Source organism: Trachemys scripta, chromosome 4 (assembly GCF_013100865.1).
Source record: "Trachemys scripta elegans isolate TJP31775 chromosome 4, CAS_Tse_1.0, whole genome shotgun sequence".
NCBI lineage: Eukaryota > Metazoa > Chordata > Testudines > Emydidae > Trachemys > Trachemys scripta.
Genome location: NC_048301.1, coordinates 41995971 through 42017905, shown reverse-complemented (window position 1 = coordinate 42017905; position 21935 = coordinate 41995971). Strand labels below are relative to the sequence as shown.

Below are 21935 nucleotides of genomic sequence, written 5' to 3'. Positions count from 1 at the left end.
CCATTCCTTACTTTTGTGTTAAAGGTTTTCGGGATCATTTTCACCATTGCCCAAGGGAAGATCATCGATCGCTTTGGGACGCAGGCGGGAAACCTCTTTCTTTGCTCCTTCCTACTCCTGGGGACTTTCATAACTGGTAAACCAGCTTCCCCAGAGATTCCCCACCTGACTGTGACCCATGGGACTCGGCATGTGGAGTGAAGGCAGCGCCCCCACTGCAGCGCCTGCAGGGCTGTGCTGCTGATGCTTCCTTGTTGTGGCAGCTGGTCTGCGTCACTGGCTGAAGGTTCCAGTGGTGTGAGCTTTCCCAATGCTGTCCCCTATCCATGCTCCTGGCTGGGGACTCAGCCAGATGAGGCCACCACATGGCTGGGCCAGGATCTCCCTCTGCTGCCTGACTGCTATAGAAGTCCTATCTTCCTCATTCAGAACGGTGGATCCCCTGCTGGCCCCCAGTGTCTCCTTGAACCCTTTGCTGCCCCTGTGTAACCCCTGAGTTCTGTGAGACTTGCTTGTGTCCTTATGGCTCTCCTCTTCCCTCTACCTCTCAGTGTTCATTAAGGCTGATCTCCGGAGACAGCGGGCCAATATGGACGGTGAACAGACAGTGAGTAAATCCCCTTTGACCTCTGGCTCTGTCCCTACTATTAGCTTAGGGTGACCCCTGCTCTGTCCTCTCCCCATCTGTTGGAATCTCCGTCTCTGGGTCATTACCATAACAATCATGACTCTCTTCTGTTGTCCCCATGATTGGTTGTCGACCTGGCCAGGGGATGTTCCTTGCTGGAATTTGCAGCCCCGTGGCTGTGATCTCAGCCCTGCCAGGTATGGGGGTTTGTGGATACTCTGAGCTGCTCTCATTGGGTGTCACTGAACATTGGCCCCCAGGGAGCCTGCAGAGGTAGGCACGTGTCCTGTTTTTTACATTAATGGCTAGGGATAAATGGGGGAGGTGGGGGAAGAGAGATGCACAACCCCCGCTGCTTCTGCTGAGAGGGAGTTAAAACTTAGCATTGCCTTAGATAGGTCCATGTTTAGAGCATTGTGCAAACATCCTCACAGCCCCCTGAAAAGGTGGGTAATTGCTTGTAGCCCCATTTTGCTGTTGAGGAAAGTGAGTCACAGAAAGATGGTGTCTTATCCCAGGCTGCAGCAGGGATCAGTGGCATAGCTAGAATCAAACTCTGGTCATCCTGGCTCCCAGCCCTTTGCTCGGCCCACTAGATGCGGCTGCAAAGCTCCTGTCTATGCTCCTAAATGCTGGGCACAGTGCTCCCATGCTCTGTGCAGTTAATGCAGCTCCATGTGTAAGAGAAGAGGCCTTTGGTGAATTAACCACTGTTGGATAATCTCAATGTTTCCCCCTTAGAGGGGTTGGTTGTTGTCCTTACTGGCTCTGGGCTCCTCTTCCAGGACGTAAGCAGAGACGTCCACCCAGCGCTCCTGAAGCAGTCAGTGTCCAAGGCTGGCAAAATGCATAAGATAAACTCCCTGCTGTATCGAATTTTACCTTTTTGGAAGACAGTGCCACCTTCCACCAGTTAATCTCTAACAGCGCCAATCTGGAGAGACCAGCGGCTCCAAGAGACCTCGTGGCCACCCTGCTCCAACCATCAGCCCAGGAAGGTGTATTTTAAATAAAATATCTTTTATAGAAATAGCTTGGCACAAGCATAAAACATACTGGACAAAATATGCAAGGAGAGTTGATCCCCATGCAGCCCTCCAAATGTAATCCCGGAGCAGGGGTAAAAAACGGCCACCAAATCCATCCCATGTGGGGCCCTCCAGTGTATTCACCTAGGGGCCCCTTGTTTAACCTGTACTATAGCAGGTAACCTCCCCCGTTTGTTGAATCCAATAAGCGTCCTGGGGAGATGAGCCCCAATGTGGCAAACCGCATGGATTAAGGGACTGTGAAGCATTGAGCTCCCCAGCATAGTAATGCACACAGGAAAGCCTGGAAAATCACTAGCACTGTTTAGCTTGGTTGTAGAATACAGCTGGTCACTACAGATACAAAATTGTCTGAATTGCTCCTGCCCCATGGCTTTCTAAACCTCCCTTGGTCACTGAGGAGGGAATGCTGGATTAGCAGAGACCAGGTCTCCGAGGAAATGGATCTTCCAGCTCTAGTGCCAAAGATATATTAATCTTGTGCCAAATTTCATCTGTAAGTCCATAATGCAACTGGGCTGCAGTGAAAGGTGCTAGTGCTGCTGCCTCTTGCTCAAAAAGAAGCTGTGGCAAGAGCCTGAAATATCCAATCTTTTAGGCAGCAGATGTAAAGACTACTGATAAGGCCCCTTTCTTTTATTAGCCACAAGGTCTCTTTCCAAATGAATTGCGGGCCTGTGCTCAGGTCAGATAAACTAATGGAACATTTTGTGAAAACCACAATTTTATTTTAGAGCCCTCATTTGGGAGGTGTTAAAACAAAGAGAAGGAGGCATAGCTGCTATTTCAATAGGACTCATCCTCCCCTCCTGTGGAACTGTCAGGCAGACCCAGGAACTAAACCCATTAAGAACTGGAGGGATATGCTGGTGGTGAAGGGTCTTCAAACATGGAATAATTCAGGGTAAATATCAGAACCGTCCAGGAGCTGCTCTCATTGGAGGCCTCCAAGAGACTCTCCTACAGCTCTGACCTCTGTCTGGCTTCTTTGCATGAAATTTATGACCCAGGTATTTCCCAAGCAAGCAAGTGGAGCAGGGCAGGACTAAGAGGCTGGGTCTATAACATACAGTGTCATAACGAAGAGAAGTTTTATGCACAGATTTAATAACTCCCAGTCCATAAACTTCCTCCTGTTGGTTGTATAGCCTGGGCTAGCTGGTCTCACAGTAAAATAAATGGACTAAATGGGAGTCTGGTCAAATATGCAAATACTTTAAGTCCCCACTTGAGCAGATTTTGATCTGTCTAACTCACACTTGATGGGTTAAAATGGACGCATCCATCAGAAGAGGAGAGGCTGAAATGTTGCTCACATTTATTGCCTCCTGGGGAGCTTTGAGCTAAAGATTTTCCAACAGAAGATTCTGTAGTATTTTCAGGAGGTTTGCCAAGTACCCCACTTGCTCTCCAGGCAACTGGGTGTTTCATTGGTTTCCTCCTTCTCCAGGAATGGATGACTTTTCTGTCTCTCTCTCTCGCTTGCTCGTGTCCCCTTTTCTGGGATCATGACCTGTGGCTGTTGTTACAGAGACTCCAGGACAGCAGTCACATCACGGATTATGGAATGTAGCTTGTAGCCTTAACCCCATCACTTCCCATCCCCGCTCAGTAGCTCTCATACAAAGGTAGGAGAATCACACTAATCTGCTTATCTAATTGCTCACAGGAATGGCACTGGCACCAAACCAATGGCACTAGCCGATGCTGCTCCCGAAGGCAGTGCAACAGCTGGAGTGATTGGGGTACAGAGACAGGGTGGGGAGGAGGAGAGAAGAGATGGGGCTTGAGCTTGTGGGGTCCTGAGAAGAATGAAGACTGAAGCTGAGGCTGCTTGGGTAACTGGAGCTTAGGGACTGGTGGGGCGGGTGTTCCAAGGCAAAACTCTAATCTTGTCAGAGCAAATAGCAAATTCTACTGTGAGTAAATGTGCTGGGGAGAGGAATATTGTACAGCCTCTTGGCTAAGTAGTTATTTAAAGTCACTGTCCAGCCTCCCCAGCAGGAGGTGCTGTCTGGGATTGGGTCGGAGAGCTGGTCCTGACAATGTAGCGAAATGATGCCAATCAAATGAAGTATTAAAGAGTTTGGCAATAATGGAGCCATTGGGTTGGTGCCTTTTGTTAGAAGAGTAACTGTAAATCATAAAGCTCTCTGCTTTTTTCTCTGTAATTCCAGCCCTTTGCTAGAAGTGGCTTCTCAGCTGCTGCTTAGGAATGTTTAATGCTTTGCTGCTCTCATGCTGTTTGAACCCTCTGCTGTGCCTGGCTGCCCTCCCCAAAACATTATCTGTCCTGCTCATGATGTCTGAAGGTGTTTTGTGCATGTATTTGCTCAGTGGTGTGCAGCAAACAAACCGAGCTGGCAAGGACCATTGTTCAGGCCTGAGATAGTATATTGGCAACATTGAGCTGTTGCATGGTGTGCAGCAGGGAGCATCAGGTGGTTGTGCTCCAGTGCAAGTGTAGGCAGAGACCATAGGTGGGTGCAGGTGAGGGTAAGCCGTCAGCCCAGGGTGACCAGATGTCCCAATTTTATAGGGACAGTCCCAATATTTGGGGCTTTGTCTTATATAGGTGCCTATTACCCTCACCCTTTGTCCTGATTTTTCACCCTTGCTATCTGGTCACCCTATTTCAGCCTGAGTGCTTGTGAGACTCAAGTCCCCTGCATGCCTGGTCCCTTCCCTGCAAGAGCACAGGATAGAAAAGGGGTGGGGTAAAACACTGGTGAGTCTAAGGAGATGTGGGTTAAGTATGTCCTCTTCATGCTAATGGAGTGCTGAGCTGCACACTCCCATCATAGGCCTCATTCCTGACACTAGGTACCAGTAACCTTGCAGCTGTGCAGCAGTATCTCATCAATGCAGGATAGGGGTTCCCCACATATTCCCTGTCCTATGCAGCACTGGGCACTCTGCACCTCAGCTGCACAGGGCCAAGTCCAAGAAAATCCTGTTGCAAGGTTGGAAGCGCCAATGTTCCTAAAGCTCTGATGCCCAGAGCAGTACAAAGCCTGGTTCTCCTGCCTGGTGGTGGGGTCTGTCTTCTGGGACAGTTCCAAAAAAGAGGCTGGAGGTGGGTGTACAAACCCCTCATGGGACTATTTTCAGTCGAAGACTTGATCTCATGTATTTGGGAAGTTTGCAGTAAGGTCTGTGGCTGGGATTTTAAATTGAATTTGGGCATAGAGGGCTTGCAGCCTTGTATCTGCAGCTTGGCAGCCTAGAATAGAAGAGGGTGAATGAATGGCATGGGGGAGGGAGGTTGGGGGAATGATGCTTAAGAACCTGGTTACTTCAGATGGGCTACAGAATTGGAGCAAGCAACAATTATTCAATGGTTAAATAAAGTGTGAGCTGCTGTATTGGCCCCACATTACAGTCACACTTATGAATGTGCATGTCAGGAAATGCATAAGTTAAACTGTGGCTCCACTCTGCCAGGTCGCCTAGTGGGGAGGGTTCATGGTTGTCATGTCTTTGTGAGGCCTGTACCAAACGGGCTCACTTTGCAACTAAAATGTTTTTTTTCTAACTGCCAGTTCAGCAAACTGCATTTGGGCTCTTTCTTTTTCACATGGCATCCCTAAAGAAAGGTGCTGCAGGCCCAATGCTGCCCTCCCTGATCCCTGTGTAACCCCATTGTGACCTACAGGTTTGCACAGGTTAACAGATTGGCCTCCTCTGTGAGAGAGTGGGAAGCTGGCAGAGTGTTTTTGGTGAGGTTTGCTCACCTTTGGGGCTCACTCCCCCACATCTGGGATAGACCTCATGTATTGACCCAGCAGAGCTCCATTTGTTTTTTTGTCTGGGCGGCGCTGGGCATGGGTGTACTCTGGTGGGAAATGGAAAGATGTTGTCTATTTCCAGATGGTGGGTGACTGCATGTTAATTGTGGGGCAAAGAGGGGTTGCTGGAGTGGTCTATTTTTAAAATGTGCCCGGGAGTATCTAGAGCAAAGACCAGACGGCTCCTTTTCATGGAAGGAGGAGATCGATAAATTTCAATGGAGTAAAGGATTCTATTGAAGAAAGAGGACTAGAAGCCAGATCCTCTGCGATAGCTCTCTTGGCTCCGCGGTGGTCATAGGAACATAAAGTGTGGGTGGGTGGGCTTATTCCTTCACCCTCTCACTTCTCTGGTCCTTCTCGCATGAACAAAGAGCAACAATACCCAAAGTACGAAGGTGCAAACAATTCAATGTTTATTGGGGTGAACTTCCAGCAAGCATTATTCCAGTTTCCTTCCTCAGTGTCCCCCTTCCCAGAGTCTTGCCTGTTCCCATTTCCCCCCCACCCTTAGCAATACATGATTCCAATTCCCTGTTCCCATTCCCCCCCTTACTTCCTGATTGACTGGTAAAACTTGAGTTCTGATTAGCTATACCTTAATCAATGATTTTACTGAAATTTACCTAACCAATCCTAACATATTGTAACATGATTAGCTAACCAATTATATCCTACCACCTTAATTAGTTTACACCCAGCAAAATTAATTATACAGCAGACAGAAACAATCACAGAACCAGACAGAGACCATGCAAATAAACATACAAAACAATACAGAAGTGAGGATTTCACAACTACGTCTATAAAGACATAAGGGTTTCCCAGCTGTGTCTATTGATAAGTGAGTTCTTACCAGACAGAAAACTATCAAACTAAATTTTCTTTTACATCTTTTAGGCTTTTCCCTGTCTCTGGAGGTGATAGATCAGATCACCTTCCTAACAGCCACAGTTTGCCTTATTTCAGTATGACTAAACAGAGCCTCAGACTGTCACAGTAAGAGAAGGCCCTTACACAGACACAGTGATTTTGATTCTTTCTTTTATACCCCTATAACTAGGTAAGTGATAAGAATACACCTAAATTCTTAAAGTATAGGCTTTGCAGACAGGCCTGAAAGTGTGTGTGTGTGTGTGTGTGTGTGTGTGAGAGAGAGAGAGAGTGTGTGTGTGTGTGTGTGTTTGAAATAATCATCTCTGACTCTGCTACCCACAGAGGAGGGGCTCTGTGGAGTGAGAAGGGGCCATCTGTACATAGTTGCTTTTCAGAGCCGAACCACACGCCTAGCAGTGGTCTATCCAAGAGCTGTACAGTGTGTCTTTGCTTATTCCAGCAAGAACTGCCTTGTGGCCACACACAAATCATCTTCTATCAATGCACCTCGCCACTTACATGGAATGGCTTTGCAACTGGAAGCTCTTTTTCAGTGGGAGTTAAATTGATGGGCAGTGTGAATGCTTCACCCTCCAGAATAACTATGCCATACTGTTAGTCCTTTCACTGCTTTCCCACCCAGCATCAATTCACATCTGAAGTTAGCTGTTTGTTTAGCTTTCTGTATTCCACTGCTCTTGAGACATTTGGACCAAATATCCCCTTCTCTTTAAATGCTATGTGCAGATGTCCAGATTTCTATTTGTGACTTGCTTTCATTACAAGCACATCACAATCATCTTGCGTTAGGGTCCCATAGCAGTGTCAACTAGCTAATATTACCCAGGCCATATTATAGCGGGTGCAGGTAGCACTCCAGTGTATAGCTGAGGCTGGCTTCCAGCATCCATTCTAACCCTTCTTTTATAGTTTGCTTGCACTCTGATATTTTCTTTTTTTTTTCTGAAACAAGTGCCTTTTATGGGTAAAATTTTCCATGCTGGGTCTCGACTCAGCAATGACATTTTCAACAAAGTTTTTAAGCAACATCTGTTCAGAAGTATGTTAAGAATTTTTTTCATCAAACAAAAATGCCTACCTAGAATTTTGAAGATGCATGATTCCAAAATAGTAGAACTGATTTCGTTCAAACTTGGCTTGTTTTGTATATCTCTTTGAAACTTACAATTCATGCCAAATCTAAAGACTATGTGGAGTGCATTGAAATTTACTCTACAGCAGGTTTTGTAAAAAAAATTTCAATTTCTTTTATTGTATGACAAATAAAAATATGGTCTATTGATATAAACTAAGTATGAGCACAAGGATGCTTCAGCTTTCAGACACAATTCTTTCTCAACCATAATACTAGTTTTTTTTTCACCATGGAACATGGTCCCGTTGTACTTGAAAATGCTACATGTGTAATACAGGTGAGTCAGGATTGCTACGAGGAAACAACTGTATTTCCTGACTTAGGGTGTTTAAAGGTCCTGCTTTCCTGATATAGCCATGTTGGCAGGCTTGGCTGAAACATGGTTCTATCTTGCAGTGAGATGACACCTTCATTGTGTCCTCAATGGCACTGGAACCCTGTTAAGGTCCCATTTACACTGCATGATAGAACCTTGTTTTGGCTGCTTGTTGGCGACAACTTTGTGTTTTATTGTGCGCGCATGTGCCTGGGTGTGGAGGTATATTTGACAGTGTGCTGAGGTCTAGCCAAAATCCTCTTAGCTCTGGTGAGGTGTCCTGACTCAGGGTTGAGATACTTGTTTAATGGAAAGCTTGGATTCCATCATCTCCCTGGCTCACCAGGGCTTCACAACTTCAGCTATAACTATCTGGCTCTAGTGAAATATTGCAGCTAGCAAAGCTCCTTGAATTTGACTGGATGGGCATGGACAGGGCATGGGAAGAATATTCCTAAGCACATTCTCTCCCTCCTGCCACTCCCTGGAGATCACGTGCCTCTTTGCTCTGCTGACCTTTCATGTTAGCAATGTGGCAAATAGCCAGCGTCCCCTGCCCCAAATCTGCGCAGGCAGTTTCCACACCTCATTCCCAGTGGTGGTGTCTCCATCTATCCCCACTGCATGTGCCTGCTTGTGTGCGTTGCCTTTTCCCTTTCCCAAGATTGTGTAGCCATGTGTGTTTGCAGGTTTCTAACCCTTTGTTCCTATAGCTCAAGAAGAGGTGAAAGGTAAGTGGGGATGAAGCTGTGATGGGTTTGGTTTCAGACTCTACTGGCTCCCTGTTCATTTAAAGCCCCAGTTCAAAATCACCAAAGGCCTCCCTGGCCAAGCTCCCAGAGCTCGACTCTGCTGACCTCCCAGCATATCTGACTTTGGCCTCTTCTCTCCCTGCCAACACTCTTCTCACTGCTGGTGTGAGAGCTTTCCCCTCTGAAGCTCCTGCTGTCTAGAAAAGCATCCTTCCATCCCTCTGCCTTTCTGAAGCTCTCCTGATCTCTCTCCTCCTCTTGAGCTATTATTATTTAACTCTGTAAAATCTTCTGGGCTGCAGTTTGTATGAAAAATACTACACAAAATAAAGCTATGTTTGTATCCCTTGCTTCTAAGCTGCCTGGTTTTCTCTTGAACTGAGGGGAGATACAAACCTCTTTCCTGTATGTTTCTGACTATGGCTCGTGGCTTGGACTTGTCTCACTCCACAGGAAGATAACTGCTTAGCGCTACCACACTCTGCCTGTACCTGCTGTGTCCTGAGGCCACCAAGGTCTCTTTGGTTTGTTTTTGGTTCAGTGAGCCTTGTAGAGCCTGCCTTAAATGGTGCAGAGGGGGGTGCCTAGAAGGAAATCCTGGGGTAGCTCTCAATGGAACATCCTGGGATCTCTTACTAGCAGGGCTGCAGTAAAGGGCTCCTGGGGCAGCTGCCTTTCTGACTCCTGAATGGGGAGAAGGTGGGTTCCACTTTTGCCCCTAGGTCTAATATGCTGGCCTAGCAAACACACCTATTTGGGGAGAGAAGGGAGGGTCCAGACCTATATGCCGCTCTAAAGGGCAGCAGCCTACAGTACCTGCCTGTCTCTCTCTTCCCCTGAGCCCTCCGACAAACAATGAAAGAAGAGACCTCCTTTCAGACAGGCCCAGGAGGGCTCTCCAGGATAAAGTCCTGTCCAGCGCTTGTGGGATGTTGAAGTGTCCGGTGTACTTGGGTAGGATGACGCAGCAGTGTCTCCATGCAGCACTTTACCCTGCAAGCCAGGCCTAGGTTAGCAGTAGCCCCTCTGAAGCAGGGTCAGCTCTACAGCAGGAAGCTTTGTTCCAGGGATTATGCATAGTGCTGAATGCCAGTCTGTTGAACAGGGTCCCTTCTCTTGGGTTCTGTTCTCTGTCCAGAGCGCAGGCCCATTGAAGGCTCCACTCCCAGCCAGTAAAATTCAGTGAGTGGCCTTATGTGACGATGGTGGTTAAGTTCTTGTTGTAACTGAAAGGATGACACCAGGAGCACAGGCAGCAGCAAGGGCCACAGCAGTAAGGAGAGGTGCCTACCATTCTGTTACAGCAATCCTGAAGGGTCAGGGTGGCATAGGAAGACTGCTTCTGGGCCGGGGGCAGGATTTTCCTTTAGGCCTGTGTGGGGTTGTCTTATAAGGGCTGAGTTCTGGCTCTCCCAGTCATTCCCTAGGGAAATAGGAACATAAGACTGGAAAGGACTTCCTGGGTCAAGTCCAGTCCCCTGCTATTGCAGGCTGGCAACCCTGTCCTACAATCCCATTCATAAATTTATAAAGCTCTATTTTAAAACTAGTTGGGTGGTTTGTTCCCAGCACCCCTTCCATCTCATGGCCGGGGACCTTTTCTAATTAAGCCGCCTAAATTTTTCTTCTAAAAGGCTTAATATAGTTGTTTTCTTTCTTCTGGTGAATCAATATAGTATTTAAGTGCTGAGCCTTGAAGACAGGCTGGAGGTGTCAGCCCTGAGGCCTGAATGGGGGTAGGGTGGGGAGAGGGTCAGCAGTGTCAGCACTCAGCTTTGAGTTGGCCAGGGGGAGACCATAGCACCAGTGCTGAAGTTCCTGTCCTGTTTAAATACACCAGGATGCACCTTATGCCGCTTCATTAGTGGTTCTCCCCACCACATGGCGCATTTTACCTCCCTTTCCCCCAAGTCCTGCTCTGCACTTCTCCACTTGGAAGCTCCATTTGCAGTGGAGGCGGAGTCCTTTCTCTAGCTGAGCTGGCTGTGTGGGGCTGCCATGACTATGTATTTACAATAGCCCAGGGGGGTTGCCCAAGAGGAAAGGGGCCCCTGCTCTGCCTGTTCCAACACCCCTCACCTGAGCAGTGGAGCTGTCGGGTGAGGGAGCTGGTGCAATCTTAGCTGAGCTCTAAAGAGGATGGTCTTAGCTATTATTCCTTGGGGCCTTTCCTTTCCTCTGCAGATGTCTGATCCTCATGCATGATTTGTTGAGGATCTCAGGAGTATCCCAGCCTTTGGGCTCCAAGGCCTGCACTGAAGCCCAGCCCTAGCCACCTGGTGCTCTAACCATGCCCCTTTTCTCTGATTTTGCAGAAAGCGCTGGAAGAGGTGCCTGGGGACAGCCTTGCTCCTGTGGTCCTTGATGAATCAAAGCTGTGAAGGGGCGGGATGGCAGAGCTGGGAGAGACTGCCTACCACACCCCCCTTCCCATCTTTGTCACTTGCAGTATCCTTCTGGTACCCACACGGCATGGCATTGGGGGCAGCATCAGGGCTGGAGTCCAGAAAGCTGCTCATGGAGCCATCAGAAGGAACAGATCAGCCAGGGTTTCTCTCATCAGTCTGCTTTCACCTCTGTGTCCTGCTGTGGGAGAACCTATTGCTCAGCAGGAAAGCTTCATGGAGCCACAAGCCCCAAATCTGTCTGCTTGGGGCTCAGAGGAGCAGGGGCTGTGAGTCCAATGCAGCACTCAGTATTTGGAGCCCACAGTGGCATTCCTCAAGTGGCCCTCATCTCCCCTTCCAGAGAAGTATATGATGGGTGGCCAAGTGCATCCTCTGAAGGAACCTCTTGGTGGAGAGAGAACTAGACAGCATTTGCTTTGTGACCAGCCCTCCTCTGAGTTGTGACCCTTGCTCTGGAAGTGATGGGTCTGCCCTGTATTCATAGTGACTGGAGCAGGTGGTTCACCTGGCCATAGTGTGGGGGTGATGGCTCAGGCCCCCACGCTTCCCCAGGCTCTGCAAAGTGCATGACAACTGTGGTCAGTTCCCATTTTTGTACAGGGACCTCCTAGCCCAGCAGATTTTTAGTCTGTGGACTAATGTGATTTTCTATTTTAATCAAACTTCCCTGATGGTTTTTGAAATTTTGTAGAGTAAAAATTTGTAAGAGGACTGGGGAAATACCAATATGTGCCCTCGACAGAGCCCAACTGTCAGTCACAAGGCCTGGCGCTGGGGCACGTGTTCAAAGTGCACCAGGGTCTAGCCCACCTTATACTTGACACCAGCCTTCAGGGCTACTGTGACAACACTACTGAGTTAGACTGTGAGCTCCTTTGGCCAGGGACCACGTCCCCTTCCTTGGCTGGAAAGCACTTTACACAAGCACAAGGTTGGTGCTATAAAAATAATACACATTTTATAGGAGCCCTCTGCTGGTACAGACAGGAGGAATTGTGCTCCCGCTTCCCCTCCTCTCACCCAACTAGCTGTAGGAGGCAGGCTAAGGTTGCTCTAGCACAGGGCATCCCAAACTTTTTTTCATAACAAGGAACCACATCACCTGAGTATTTTGTGGATACTCCCCTCCCACTCACCATCAGCCCCACCATTTGCTGTTGCCTGCTGCTCCACTCATGAGCACTGACCTCATCTCTCTTCCCAGCTGCAATCATGTAGTTTGCCTCCCTTTTATTATCAATGCCCCCATCTCCTCATTGGGTGAGAGCCACCTAGTAATTCTAGCAGTCACATCGAAAAGATTAGGAAAACAGTGATAAGTATTTTGAAGTGTCCTGAAAAAGTTAATCATGCTCGCTGCCTTTGCTCTCCATTTTATCTCCCCTCCCATCTGTTTTGTTCCTCTGCCCCTCCCCCCCCCAGCTGCATGTTTCCTAGCCACCTCGTCCTCCAGGTCCACTGAATATATTTTTGGGCATCCTATCTTGCTGGTGGCTGGCAGCTCAGGCCCCTGGCTTGGTGGAAGCAGTTCCTGTTTCCTCTCCTCAGGAGCTGAGGCCTCTAGAAGCAGCAATTAGGCTGGCATCTCCTCATGTCCATCTACTTCTGCAGGCCTCCAGGTGCCTCTGTTCAATAAAGAGCCTGGACACAAGGAGAGCTGTCAGCACATGACTGGTCATCTCTAAGGACCACTAGAAAATGCTGTGCAGGCTCTAGTTTTGGAGCCATTAGACTGATGCTTGATAATGCAGAGTGTGCCCCTGGAGCAGTATTGTCTTCCCGCTATCTCTAAGTGGCCTTCCTCCACTGGATTTCCCTGATTTATTATAATACAATTTTGGGGATTGTGGGAGTGGCTCAGGCCTGTGTGATCTCAAAAGGCCTTGGGAAAATATTCACTGGATTCCTTGTCTTTTTAAATATAATTTGTATTTAATAGCTGTATTGGTGCAGCTGTCTGACAGTTGTCATAAGTAATCTACCCCCAGGGAGCCTACCATTGGCAGAGCTGTAAAGATGGCACATACCATGCAGCTGTGTGAGCCCACTAATGGAAATGCAGAGGGACAGGCCCAGTCCCATAGTACACACTGGGCATTATGTGGTTAACACATCTCCCTACACAATCCCCTCTCACTGGAACTGCTGTGGTGGTTACACTGAATAGGGCAGGGGCTCCTGGCCCAGAGAGCAGAAGCAAGTGTCTGTTTACTAGTGTCTATTCTCCCCCCAAATCCTCTAATATCCTCACTACCTCTTCTGCACAGCCCCCCCCACCCTGCCCATCCTGATAACTCCCACCACCTACTTTCCCCATCTTAGACCTGGCCCAGACCCTCTCTGCTTTCACAAGCAGCACATTATGCACAAAGTCTCTGCTGGGAGCTGGATCACAGCCACATTCGAGGAAGTAAAGGAACAGCTGGGATCACTTCATTGTCCCTCATAAGCTAGGGAAAGGGGAGGAAGCAGCAATAGATTGCCACTGCACTTCACGTTCATACAGTGTGAACAATCAGGCTGTGGAGCAGGAGATTGGAAGGAGGCCTTGGCTGGGTAGGAGGGCTGACTTACCCTCCAGGGTGAGGTGGGCTAAAGGTGGCTGCTCCTTGTCACTCAGGCTGGGTCTCCCTTCCTCCCTCCTCTCTAGTAGAAGGCAACACTCTGCACCCTCCACATTTTTCTATTGTTTATTACAAACTGCCCCATGAACATAGACACATACAAAACACAGCAGCACCAGGGGCTGGACTTGGTGTCTCCTCCTCCACAGATCTCCAGCAGATCATGGGTGGCTCTACTCCTCCTCCCTGCAGGTGCCCTGCAGTAGGGGGAGAACAGTGCTGGGCATTGCTGGGAAGTGGTCCCCTTGCCAGCCTAGGAACTGAGGATGTCTCAGGCAATGCCTACAGTGGGACAGCCCCCCACAGACTTGGGGCTGGGCTTTTATCACTGGTCACCATTAAAACACTGCCTGTACAGGTGAAATCAATTGCTAATGAAGAATGATTAACAAGAAGTCAAACTATGATCTGACTGCAGGGGGCCAGGGGCTAGAGAAGCAGAGAGGGGGCCAGGGAGGTAAGATGGCAGGAGTTTGGCAGGGAAGAAGTGGAGGCAGCAGGCAGGTGATTCTAACATACGTGGGACCCTTGGCTTCAATTTTTCTTCTTGTTTCGTGACACTGCATCCACGTCCAGGTATTGCAGCCCAATCAACATGCCCAGGATGGAGAAACCTGAGACACAGATGGAAGGCAAGTGGGTGCCAGAAACACTGCCCAGAGGAAGGGAACTTTACCTCTCCCCACCCCCTCATCTGAGCTCAACCCCAGCCTCCTGGCTCCCAGGGGAATCACGGAGTAAGCTGTACTTACTTGCCACCATCAGGGGTGCCAGGACACCAATCGTCGGGGCTGCTGTGCCGTAAACAAACACTTCAGAGAGGAAGTGGGCCAGGGCTATGAGGAAGGTCAAGAGTGTGATGTGATAGAGGCTGCCAAGAGCGGAGAGAAAGAGAGAGCGGTTAGTGGGTAGTGTGTAGTGGGGGCACAAGCCTGCCAGGGAGAGGAAAAGAGCAGGATGGGGAGAGCCAGCCCAGTCCATCCTCACACTGTGGAGTGAGATCCAATTCCAGCCTAGCAGCGGCAGGATGGGGAATACCACAGACAGGTCCCTTCCCAGCCTCTTTGGTGCCTGAGGCATTTTCTCTCAAGATCTTCCTTGCGCCCACAAAATTGTTAGAGCCTTTTTAACATGGTGAAAGTTACCTGTTGTTGACAATACATTGTCCTTGCCAATCAGGGCTAAAATGGCAGCTGCAAGTGCAAACATTACTGTCAAGGAAGGGGCCTAGAGATGAGTGTAGGATGCTTTAAGTAATGAGGGCTTAAAGGCTTGGTCCTGTCTACACTAATCCCAAACAGTTATCAACTCCAGTTGAGGAACTCTGGGAAGATCTGATAATTTCCTAATGTAGAACCTTCCTTATTCTGTAAAGTGACTATGTACCGATGGCCCCTTCTCATTTTGCTGGGCCCTTCCTATCGGGGTAGTGGAGTCAGAGCTGCCAACTTCTGTGACCAGTGGTGCTGGAACTAGGGGTGCTGCCACACCGCCGACTTGAAGCAGTAATAACAAACACCAAATACATGGTTTCCATCATCAGCACTGCCACTATAAAATTGTTCCAGCACCCCTGTCTGTGACTGAAATAAGTCTTTGCAGCTTTTTACTCCTGTTAGGCCAGCTGAGAGAGAATGAGTGGATTCTCTTCCAGCCAAAGCATCATAGTAAAGGATTCTGCTAAAGTTCCAATCCGTTACATCAAACGGCTAGAATGGGGCAGCACAGTTGGCACTGAGGACAGAATCTGTCCTGATGAGCCTTCTCTACTGATAGTGTGCAGCACACCCCAGGGTGAGTTTTGAGAAGAAATGAGAAGAAAAAAACATCTTTTTATTTGTAAACAGCAAATGTGATATGGACCTCACTGCGACACAAACATGGGGCCCAGAAGGCATTTTACAGCTTTTCGCAGGACAATGGCACTTTAAAAGGAAATCTGAGTTGATCTGGGAGTACTGAGCAGGGTAGGCAGGCAGGATAGGAGCTGCGATGGAGTCACTGGGGAGGGGCAGGATTACTCAGTGCACTGGAAAGAGAAAGTGGTCAGTCTGAGGCACAGAGCTGTACTGGGCTGAGAAGGAGGTAGGGGAGGCAGTGTCCTTATTCCTGGGGGTATGGGAGTGGGAGGCAGCTCCAGGAGGCCAGTGCTTAGGGTGGTGTCCAGCCCCCTGGGACTTTTGGGAAGAAAACACAGCCCATCTGTACAGAGGAGGAGATGATGAGAGAATGTCTCAGAGGAGAGCAGGGGCACTGGGAACTTGTCCTTTAAGGACAAGCATCACCTCCTTGTCCCAGAGCTGTTCAATGAGGGTGCACCACAGGAACCATCTTCTGATGTTGCAGGAATGGGTCCAGCTGCAGGCAGGTTTCAGTGAAGCAGAGGAGTTCAAGCGCATCATACAGCAGATGTGCACGGATTACCATTGTAGGAGCAGAGGCGGATAAGGGGAGTGTGTGTGCACAAGGGGAGTGGTAAGAACATGAGGGGACACGGGATTGGGGAATGGTGGAGGCACCCCATGATACAAGAAGAGAAGCTGATTTGGGCCTGGAGCTGTCTACAAATCCAGCACCTAAGCTGATGTAATACCTGAGCTCTGCTGCCCTCTAGCAACTACATTGCTGCAGACTATTAGAACACAAAACCCTTCCAAGAAACAACCAGTTGGTCAGGATGTGCCCCTCCCATGGCAACTGCCAGCAGTCCCCTAACCCACAGACATAACCAACTGGCCTGAGTTCACCCCCTCTACAAATATACCCAGCAGAGAGAACCACCAGCCTCCCATCTCCATCACACAGTCATTCATCCAGTGTGTACTAGAGATACATATAGAAGTCACCCTGCTCTGGCACTACTGACAGACAGAAGTTCCCCTATTACGAGAGGAATAAACAGCCAGCCTCAGTGCCCATCCCCTCTAGTTACAAAGACAACCACCAGCTTATGCTGGCCCCAATCAAGACAGCCCATGTGCATGTGCTCCCTTCAGACCCATAGCAGGGTGCATGGACACGTCACTTGGGATGAGTTTCCATGCAATCCTTAACAGAGCAGCCACTGGCAAAACAGGCGCCATGCACCAGTATGATGGCAGTGTTGCTAAGCACCCAGTATCACCAGGGTAATGAGGCCACCGGGCTGAGGGTTCCAGAATGAAGATCAGAAACACTATAGCAGCAGTTCTCAACTGGGGGTCTGTGGCCCCCAGGGGGCCTGTGAGCCCTTTCAAGGGGGCTGCAGGGCCCCGTGGCTGAAGCCCTGATCCCCGGTGCCCCCCTGCGAGGCTGAAGCCCAGATTCCCGGCGTCTCCCTGTGGGGCTGAGGCAGGGAGGCCCAGGGCTGAATCCCAGAGCCCCGATGCTCCCTGTGGGGCAGAAGCCCTGAGTGCACGGACAGAATTAGGGACATGGAGGGCATTGCCCCCCCATTGCAGCGCAAGATCACGGCAGTTCCCGGGGACAGCTCCACACCTCCCCTGCCCCTCCTTTCCTCGCCCCCTGGCCAGGTCGGAAGTCAAAGCCAGAGCCAGGCAGTGTGGGACCGCTGCTGTTCTGGCTGGTGCATGGCACAGGCAGCAGCAGCATTTCTTCCACTCGTGCTGGTGCCCCACATTGAAGCTGTTCCTCAGCTCTCAGACACCTTTGCTCCCGTAGAGACAGCTGGTAAGAGCCCCCCAGTTGGGGAGACCCAGCTCCGTGGCTGGCAGACCCCTCCGGGAACAGGGACTGCAGGGGAATCCTCCCAGCACACAGCCCCTAATACCCATCTCCCTACACCCTGAGCTATGCCCTCCCTGCACCCTGAGCTACCCCTGCCCACACACAGCCCCTAGTACCCACCTCCCTGCACCCTGAGTTACTCCCTGCCCACACACAGCCCCTAGTACCCACCTCCCTGCACCCTGAGCTACTCCCTGCCCACACACAGCCCCTAGTACCCACCTCCCTGCACCCTGAGCTACTCCCTGCCCACACACAGCCCCTAGTACCCACCTCCCTGCACCCTGAGCTACTCCCTGCCCACACACAGCCCCTAGTACCCACCTCCCTGCACCTTGAGCTACTCCCCTTCCCGCACTCAGCCCCTAGCCACCCCCCATGCAAGTTGAGCTACCCTGTCTGCACACTGCCCCAAGTGATGCCCTCCCTCTACCCTGAGCTGCCCTCCCACAGCCCCTAGCAACCCCCCCCTCCCCCCCGAGTTACCCCCCCCCCGCACACAGCCCCTAGCTACCCCCTCCCTGCACCCTAAGCTGTTTTCAAACGTTTTGAGTGAAACCCCCTACCTTTGAGTTATAATTTTTGGTTGCGACCCCCCCCCCAACCCAGACAGTCTGGGTGGCCTGCTGAGGTGAGTCAGGGAGTGGAGGTGGCGCTGGACTCCACTATGCGGAGGTGGCTCGAGCCCCACTGGCCCCTGCCCCCCCCCAAATAGAAGTCAAACTATGCCTATGCCCAAGGCCCCTGCCCTGAGGCCTCCCCACCCCTGCTGAGCCCTTAGAGAGAAAAAGGTTGAGAACCCCTGCACTATAGGGCTTAAAAGGCCATGTCAGATCTGGTAATTATTAGCTTGATCTGAGAATTGGGTTCAAATGAGTGGCCTTTCCTCCTGTGATTCAGTGGGCAGTAGTTAAACCTCTTATTCCAAGAGCTGCCCCATAAAGGATATTGAGAGAGCAGTGATTAATCCCCCATCTTGAGCTACCTGTTAAGATGTTTCAAGGGAAGACTGTCTACCCCTACCCCAAGAGGGGCCCAATAAGGGGATTTCAGGAAGCAGCTATTGACAACCCCCAGAGCTGCCCCATAAAAGGACAGGAGAGAGCTGTTATAGCAGTGACAAGTGAACACTATGGGGAAAAAGGGACACCCCTTCTCTGGTGTTTCCCTTACATACGTCTTGTTGCGGATGTCAATGGCACAGGAGCAGCGAATCACTGATGAGAGCAGAGTCCAGATGCCAAAGGTCCGAGCTTGGAGACCATTCACTGTGCAGAGAAGAAGAGACAGATGAGGAAAATGAATGCTCCCTCCCATGAGCTACCATCTCTGCAGGTTAGGCAAAGTGGTGGAGGGAAGGAAGAACATGAGATCTTCTCCCAGCTAGTGCAGTTACACCCACAGCAAGTAGGAGAGAATAACAAGGTTTCCTAGATGATTAAGGGGCAGCTGAGTGGGTGTTTCTGTAGCTGTTGAACCATGCACCCTTTCCAGAAACCACAGACCTCAAGCGGGAAAGGAACCACGGCTTGTTCCAGCACTGAAGAAGCCGTACTAAGATCACAGAGTTAAAAGTGCATTGCTGTGGATGCTGAACAATGCTGTCTGCTGCCTAGAACTGCTGAATAGCAGCATTTGCAGGCTTGGTGAGAGGGTCATATGTATCTAGTGCCAACCTTTCTGGAGAAAGGGTTCCAGATCTTGGCCAGCAGGTGACTTAAGGCTGTAGAAGATGGTACAGTGGAGACAGGTTGGCACTCTCCAGAGAAGATGAGGGCTCATTGCTGAAGAAGGGACGGTGCTGGTTGCCCTTGTGAGTTTGGGCTAGCATATGGCTCACAGGAGGGTAAGACCCGAATTGTGGCTCACTTCTGAGATGTGGACAAAAGTCCTCCAGGACCTGGGGCAGGATGTTGATACATGAGGTATAGCTGATATGGTAATGCCTCTTTATGGGCAGGAAGGGCAACCTGGGCTCCTTACCAAGGGTGGGTGTGCCCGTGTACAGCTTCTCGGAGAGGAAGCTGTGATCACGAAAGCTCTGCAATGTATTCCCCATTGCAATGATGGACACCATGACCAGCCAGCTGCGCAACACATTCAGAAAACGGCTCATCATGCTCTGGTACCTGCTCCTGGGGACAAAGGCAGGAGATCAGCATCACAAAAGGAAACCACATGGATTCCACCCCCTAGAACGCTTCCACTTAAACCAGGATCCAGGCTTTTCTACAGAAAGTCACCTTCTCTTCCCACAGATTCCCATAAAGAGACCCGCCCCTACCAGATGAGGCCTACACTACACCCCTCATAATGCAAAGGTAGAAATCGCTAGGTCCATCAAAAGGGGATGGAAAAGCATGATGCTGCCTCACTGTGGGAGGTCACTAATCGTCTGGGTCCTGGGCCAAACTTGACAAAGTAGGTCCTGTTCAGAAACCTTTGTTGCAGCCTCTCCACCTTCCTCTCTCCCCCGACTGGCAGCAGCAGCTTGCCACATCACCCCAAACAGAGACGTCTGCAAAACCGATAGTGTATTGAGCTCCTTGTATGGCAAAGCTGGGCACTGACCATCACGATATCAAGGCTTGGACTCCCCCGTTAATGCATCCTACTCGCCACTGCCAGTATAGGGATTTGCACTCCCCGCTCCACTGTCCCAGGGCTGCACCCCACTTCGCTTCCTCCTGTCCCAAATCTCTCCTACAAGTCCCCCACCCCCTTTCCGCCCCGCCTCCCATCACCTCCCTGTCGCCCTTCCCCAAGAGAGCCCCCAGCCCAGTCCTCCCCCGATCTCCCCCGAGCCCCTGCACCGCATCCTCCGACCAGCCCTCATGCCACTGCACACCTGCTCCCAGCCCCGCAGCCCCAGCGACTCCCCACCGCTATACAGCAGCACCTCCGCCCCTGGATGCTCTGCGTATTGATTGGTTCCATGTTAGCCCTGCCCCTACTCTGATTGGCTGTTAGAACCATCTCTACTCACACGCCATGTGGATTGATAGGTCACTACACGAATCAAATACACTAAGGGGGCTCCGCCCCTGCGGCGCGGTGACGTAAAATATAGGCCCAGCCTATAGTTCGGGTTCCTCGATCGCCATGTTAGAGGAGGCGGAAGCTGCAAGTGGCCCAGGCAAGGTGTGCGCTTGCGCCTTGCTGAGTAGGGAGCGCAATGTAGCGTTTGCGCCTGCGCGGCTGGACGAGCGAAGGGAGGGTGCCGCTGGCGCCTGCGCAGCAGGGAGTTGGGGCGGTTGCCTGCCTGTTGGTTGTTGTAGTAACCGGGGAAGCGTCGGGAGCTGCGGCCGCCGGGGCTGAGTTGCCCGGAGCTCAGCCCCCCCGGGAAGACGAGGCTGTAAGTACGGGAGGAAGGCGGGCGGGGCCCGGCGCGATCCCAGGGAACCTGGAACTCACCAGGGTTCCCAGCGGCGGGGGAAGCGGCGGGCGCCGCCTGGCAGCACGGCGGGAAGCCTGGTGTCCCGGGCTCGCTAGCCCCGAGGCGGCTGCTTTCGGCGGGGCCGGCTGGCTGTGTGGCGGCGCCAGGTGCCTCCCTGGAGCGCGGCCGGGCTCCTTGGTGGCAGGTGGGGTCGGGTGAGCGGGCGGCGTGGGGAGGGGCCGCTGCCTTGGGAAGCCCCTTATCCCAGGCAGCCTGTGGTGCCCACTGACCCCCTAGGCGTCACCGGGGTGCTGGGCTCTCCGCGCATCCCGGACCGACCCTTCTGGCCGGGCTAACGGGGGGAGTCGGAGGCTCCTGCACGGGCAGTGACCAGAGGGCCTGGGCCAGCGCGGGTCGGCACCAGGCCGCGTGGCGGTCCAGTCCCTCCTTCATAGGCGGTAAAGCCCGAAGTGACTGTCTGAGCTCCTGTATAACCCAGGCCAGAGACCTTCCCCCAGTTATCCGTGTGTGGAGCCCCCGGGCTTGTTTGACTAAAGCATGTCCCTAGCAGGAAAGAAAGCCTTGGAGGAAGAAAGTGCTGAAGTAGCCAGACCCTTTCCAGCTAGTCTCTGAGTCAGGCGCACAGGAAAGTAACTGCCTCCTCTGGGGTGCTGAGTCAGCCCAACTACACTTGGGCAACTAGCCTGGGACTTCCTGCACTGGACCTGTTAGACCCAGGAAGGGTCTCTCAGGGGATTCTTCATGATGGTTGAAGGCCCCAAAAGAGTATCACTGTGACTAAAAAATAGCAGTGCTATCTATCTCCTGTCTGTGCAGTCAAGTGTCCTGGACTAGTGGCCAGAACCTGATGGTTCAGAGGAAAGTGCAAGAACCGACAGTTAAGGAAGTTTCTTTCTGCCCTCTGGCAGCAAGTAGGTTGGTTTACGCCCCAGCAGGTTTATATCCCATGTAGATTTGTGTACTGGAAACAGTTGAGGTAGTGTTGAGTTGACATCTGTCTCTAGGCTATTCTGCTCAGTCATATACTCATACTTCTGATGATTATTGCAGGTAGCTGCACTGGCTAGATCCACTGATTCTATATGAAAGGGTCTAAGAGACCACTGTGACTGGGCTGCATGAACACTCCCATAGGAGATGCCAGTTGGGATGGCTCGGGACCTGGAGGAAACTGGCTCGTCCTCGGAGGAGGAAGAAGTGGAAGAAGGGCCAGAG

The 21935-nt window shown here is 51.0% G+C and overlaps 3 protein-coding genes across 15 annotated transcripts in view; 2 read left to right on the top strand and 1 right to left on the bottom strand.

Moving 5' to 3' along the window:
* Nucleotides 1-12914, top strand: part of FLVCR2 (FLVCR heme transporter 2) — a 55789-nt gene extending 42875 nt beyond the window's left edge. Inside the window, exons 7-11 of one of the 7 annotated variants that reach the window (XM_034768485.1) lie at nucleotides 25-136; nucleotides 552-607; nucleotides 2412-2581; nucleotides 3209-3305; nucleotides 10881-12914. In XM_034768485.1, the coding sequence (XP_034624376.1) occupies nucleotides 25-136; nucleotides 552-607; nucleotides 2412-2581; nucleotides 3209-3257 (387 nt within the window). In that variant the 3' untranslated portion in view covers nucleotides 3258-3305; nucleotides 10881-12914. The other 6 variants (XM_034768483.1, XR_004645484.1, XR_004645482.1 and 3 more) reach the window with 6 other exon arrangements.
* A 733-nt stretch (nucleotides 12915-13647) lies between these two features.
* On the bottom strand, nucleotides 13648-20238 carry ERG28 (ergosterol biosynthesis 28 homolog). Of its 2 annotated transcripts, none has more exons than XM_034768489.1 (5): nucleotides 20172-20238; nucleotides 19307-19458; nucleotides 18501-18591; nucleotides 14350-14468; nucleotides 13648-14211 (listed from the first exon to the last, which is right to left on the bottom strand). In XM_034768489.1, the coding sequence occupies exons 2-5, from the start codon at nucleotides 19440-19442 to the stop codon at nucleotides 14132-14134; spliced, it is 426 nt and encodes a 141-aa protein (XP_034624380.1). In that variant the 5' UTR covers nucleotides 19443-19458; nucleotides 20172-20238; the 3' UTR covers nucleotides 13648-14131. The 2 variants fall into 2 exon arrangements, with proteins under 2 accessions (XP_034624380.1, XP_034624381.1); XM_034768490.1 differs by lacking the exon at nucleotides 20172-20238 and adding an exon at nucleotides 19895-20023.
* Nucleotides 20239-20534: 296 nt separating this feature from the next.
* TTLL5 (tubulin tyrosine ligase like 5) overlaps nucleotides 20535-21935 on the top strand; it is a 207518-nt gene continuing 206117 nt past the window's right edge. For 5 of the 6 annotated variants that reach the window (XM_034768482.1, XM_034768480.1, XM_034768478.1 and 2 more), the window contains exons 1-2: nucleotides 20535-20678; nucleotides 21771-21934. In XM_034768482.1, the coding sequence (XP_034624373.1) occupies nucleotides 21858-21934 (77 nt within the window). In that variant the 5' untranslated portion in view covers nucleotides 20535-20678; nucleotides 21771-21857. Of the gene's footprint in view, nucleotides 20683-21770; nucleotide 21935 lie in introns of all 6 variants that reach the window. The other variant, XM_034768477.1, reaches the window with a different exon arrangement.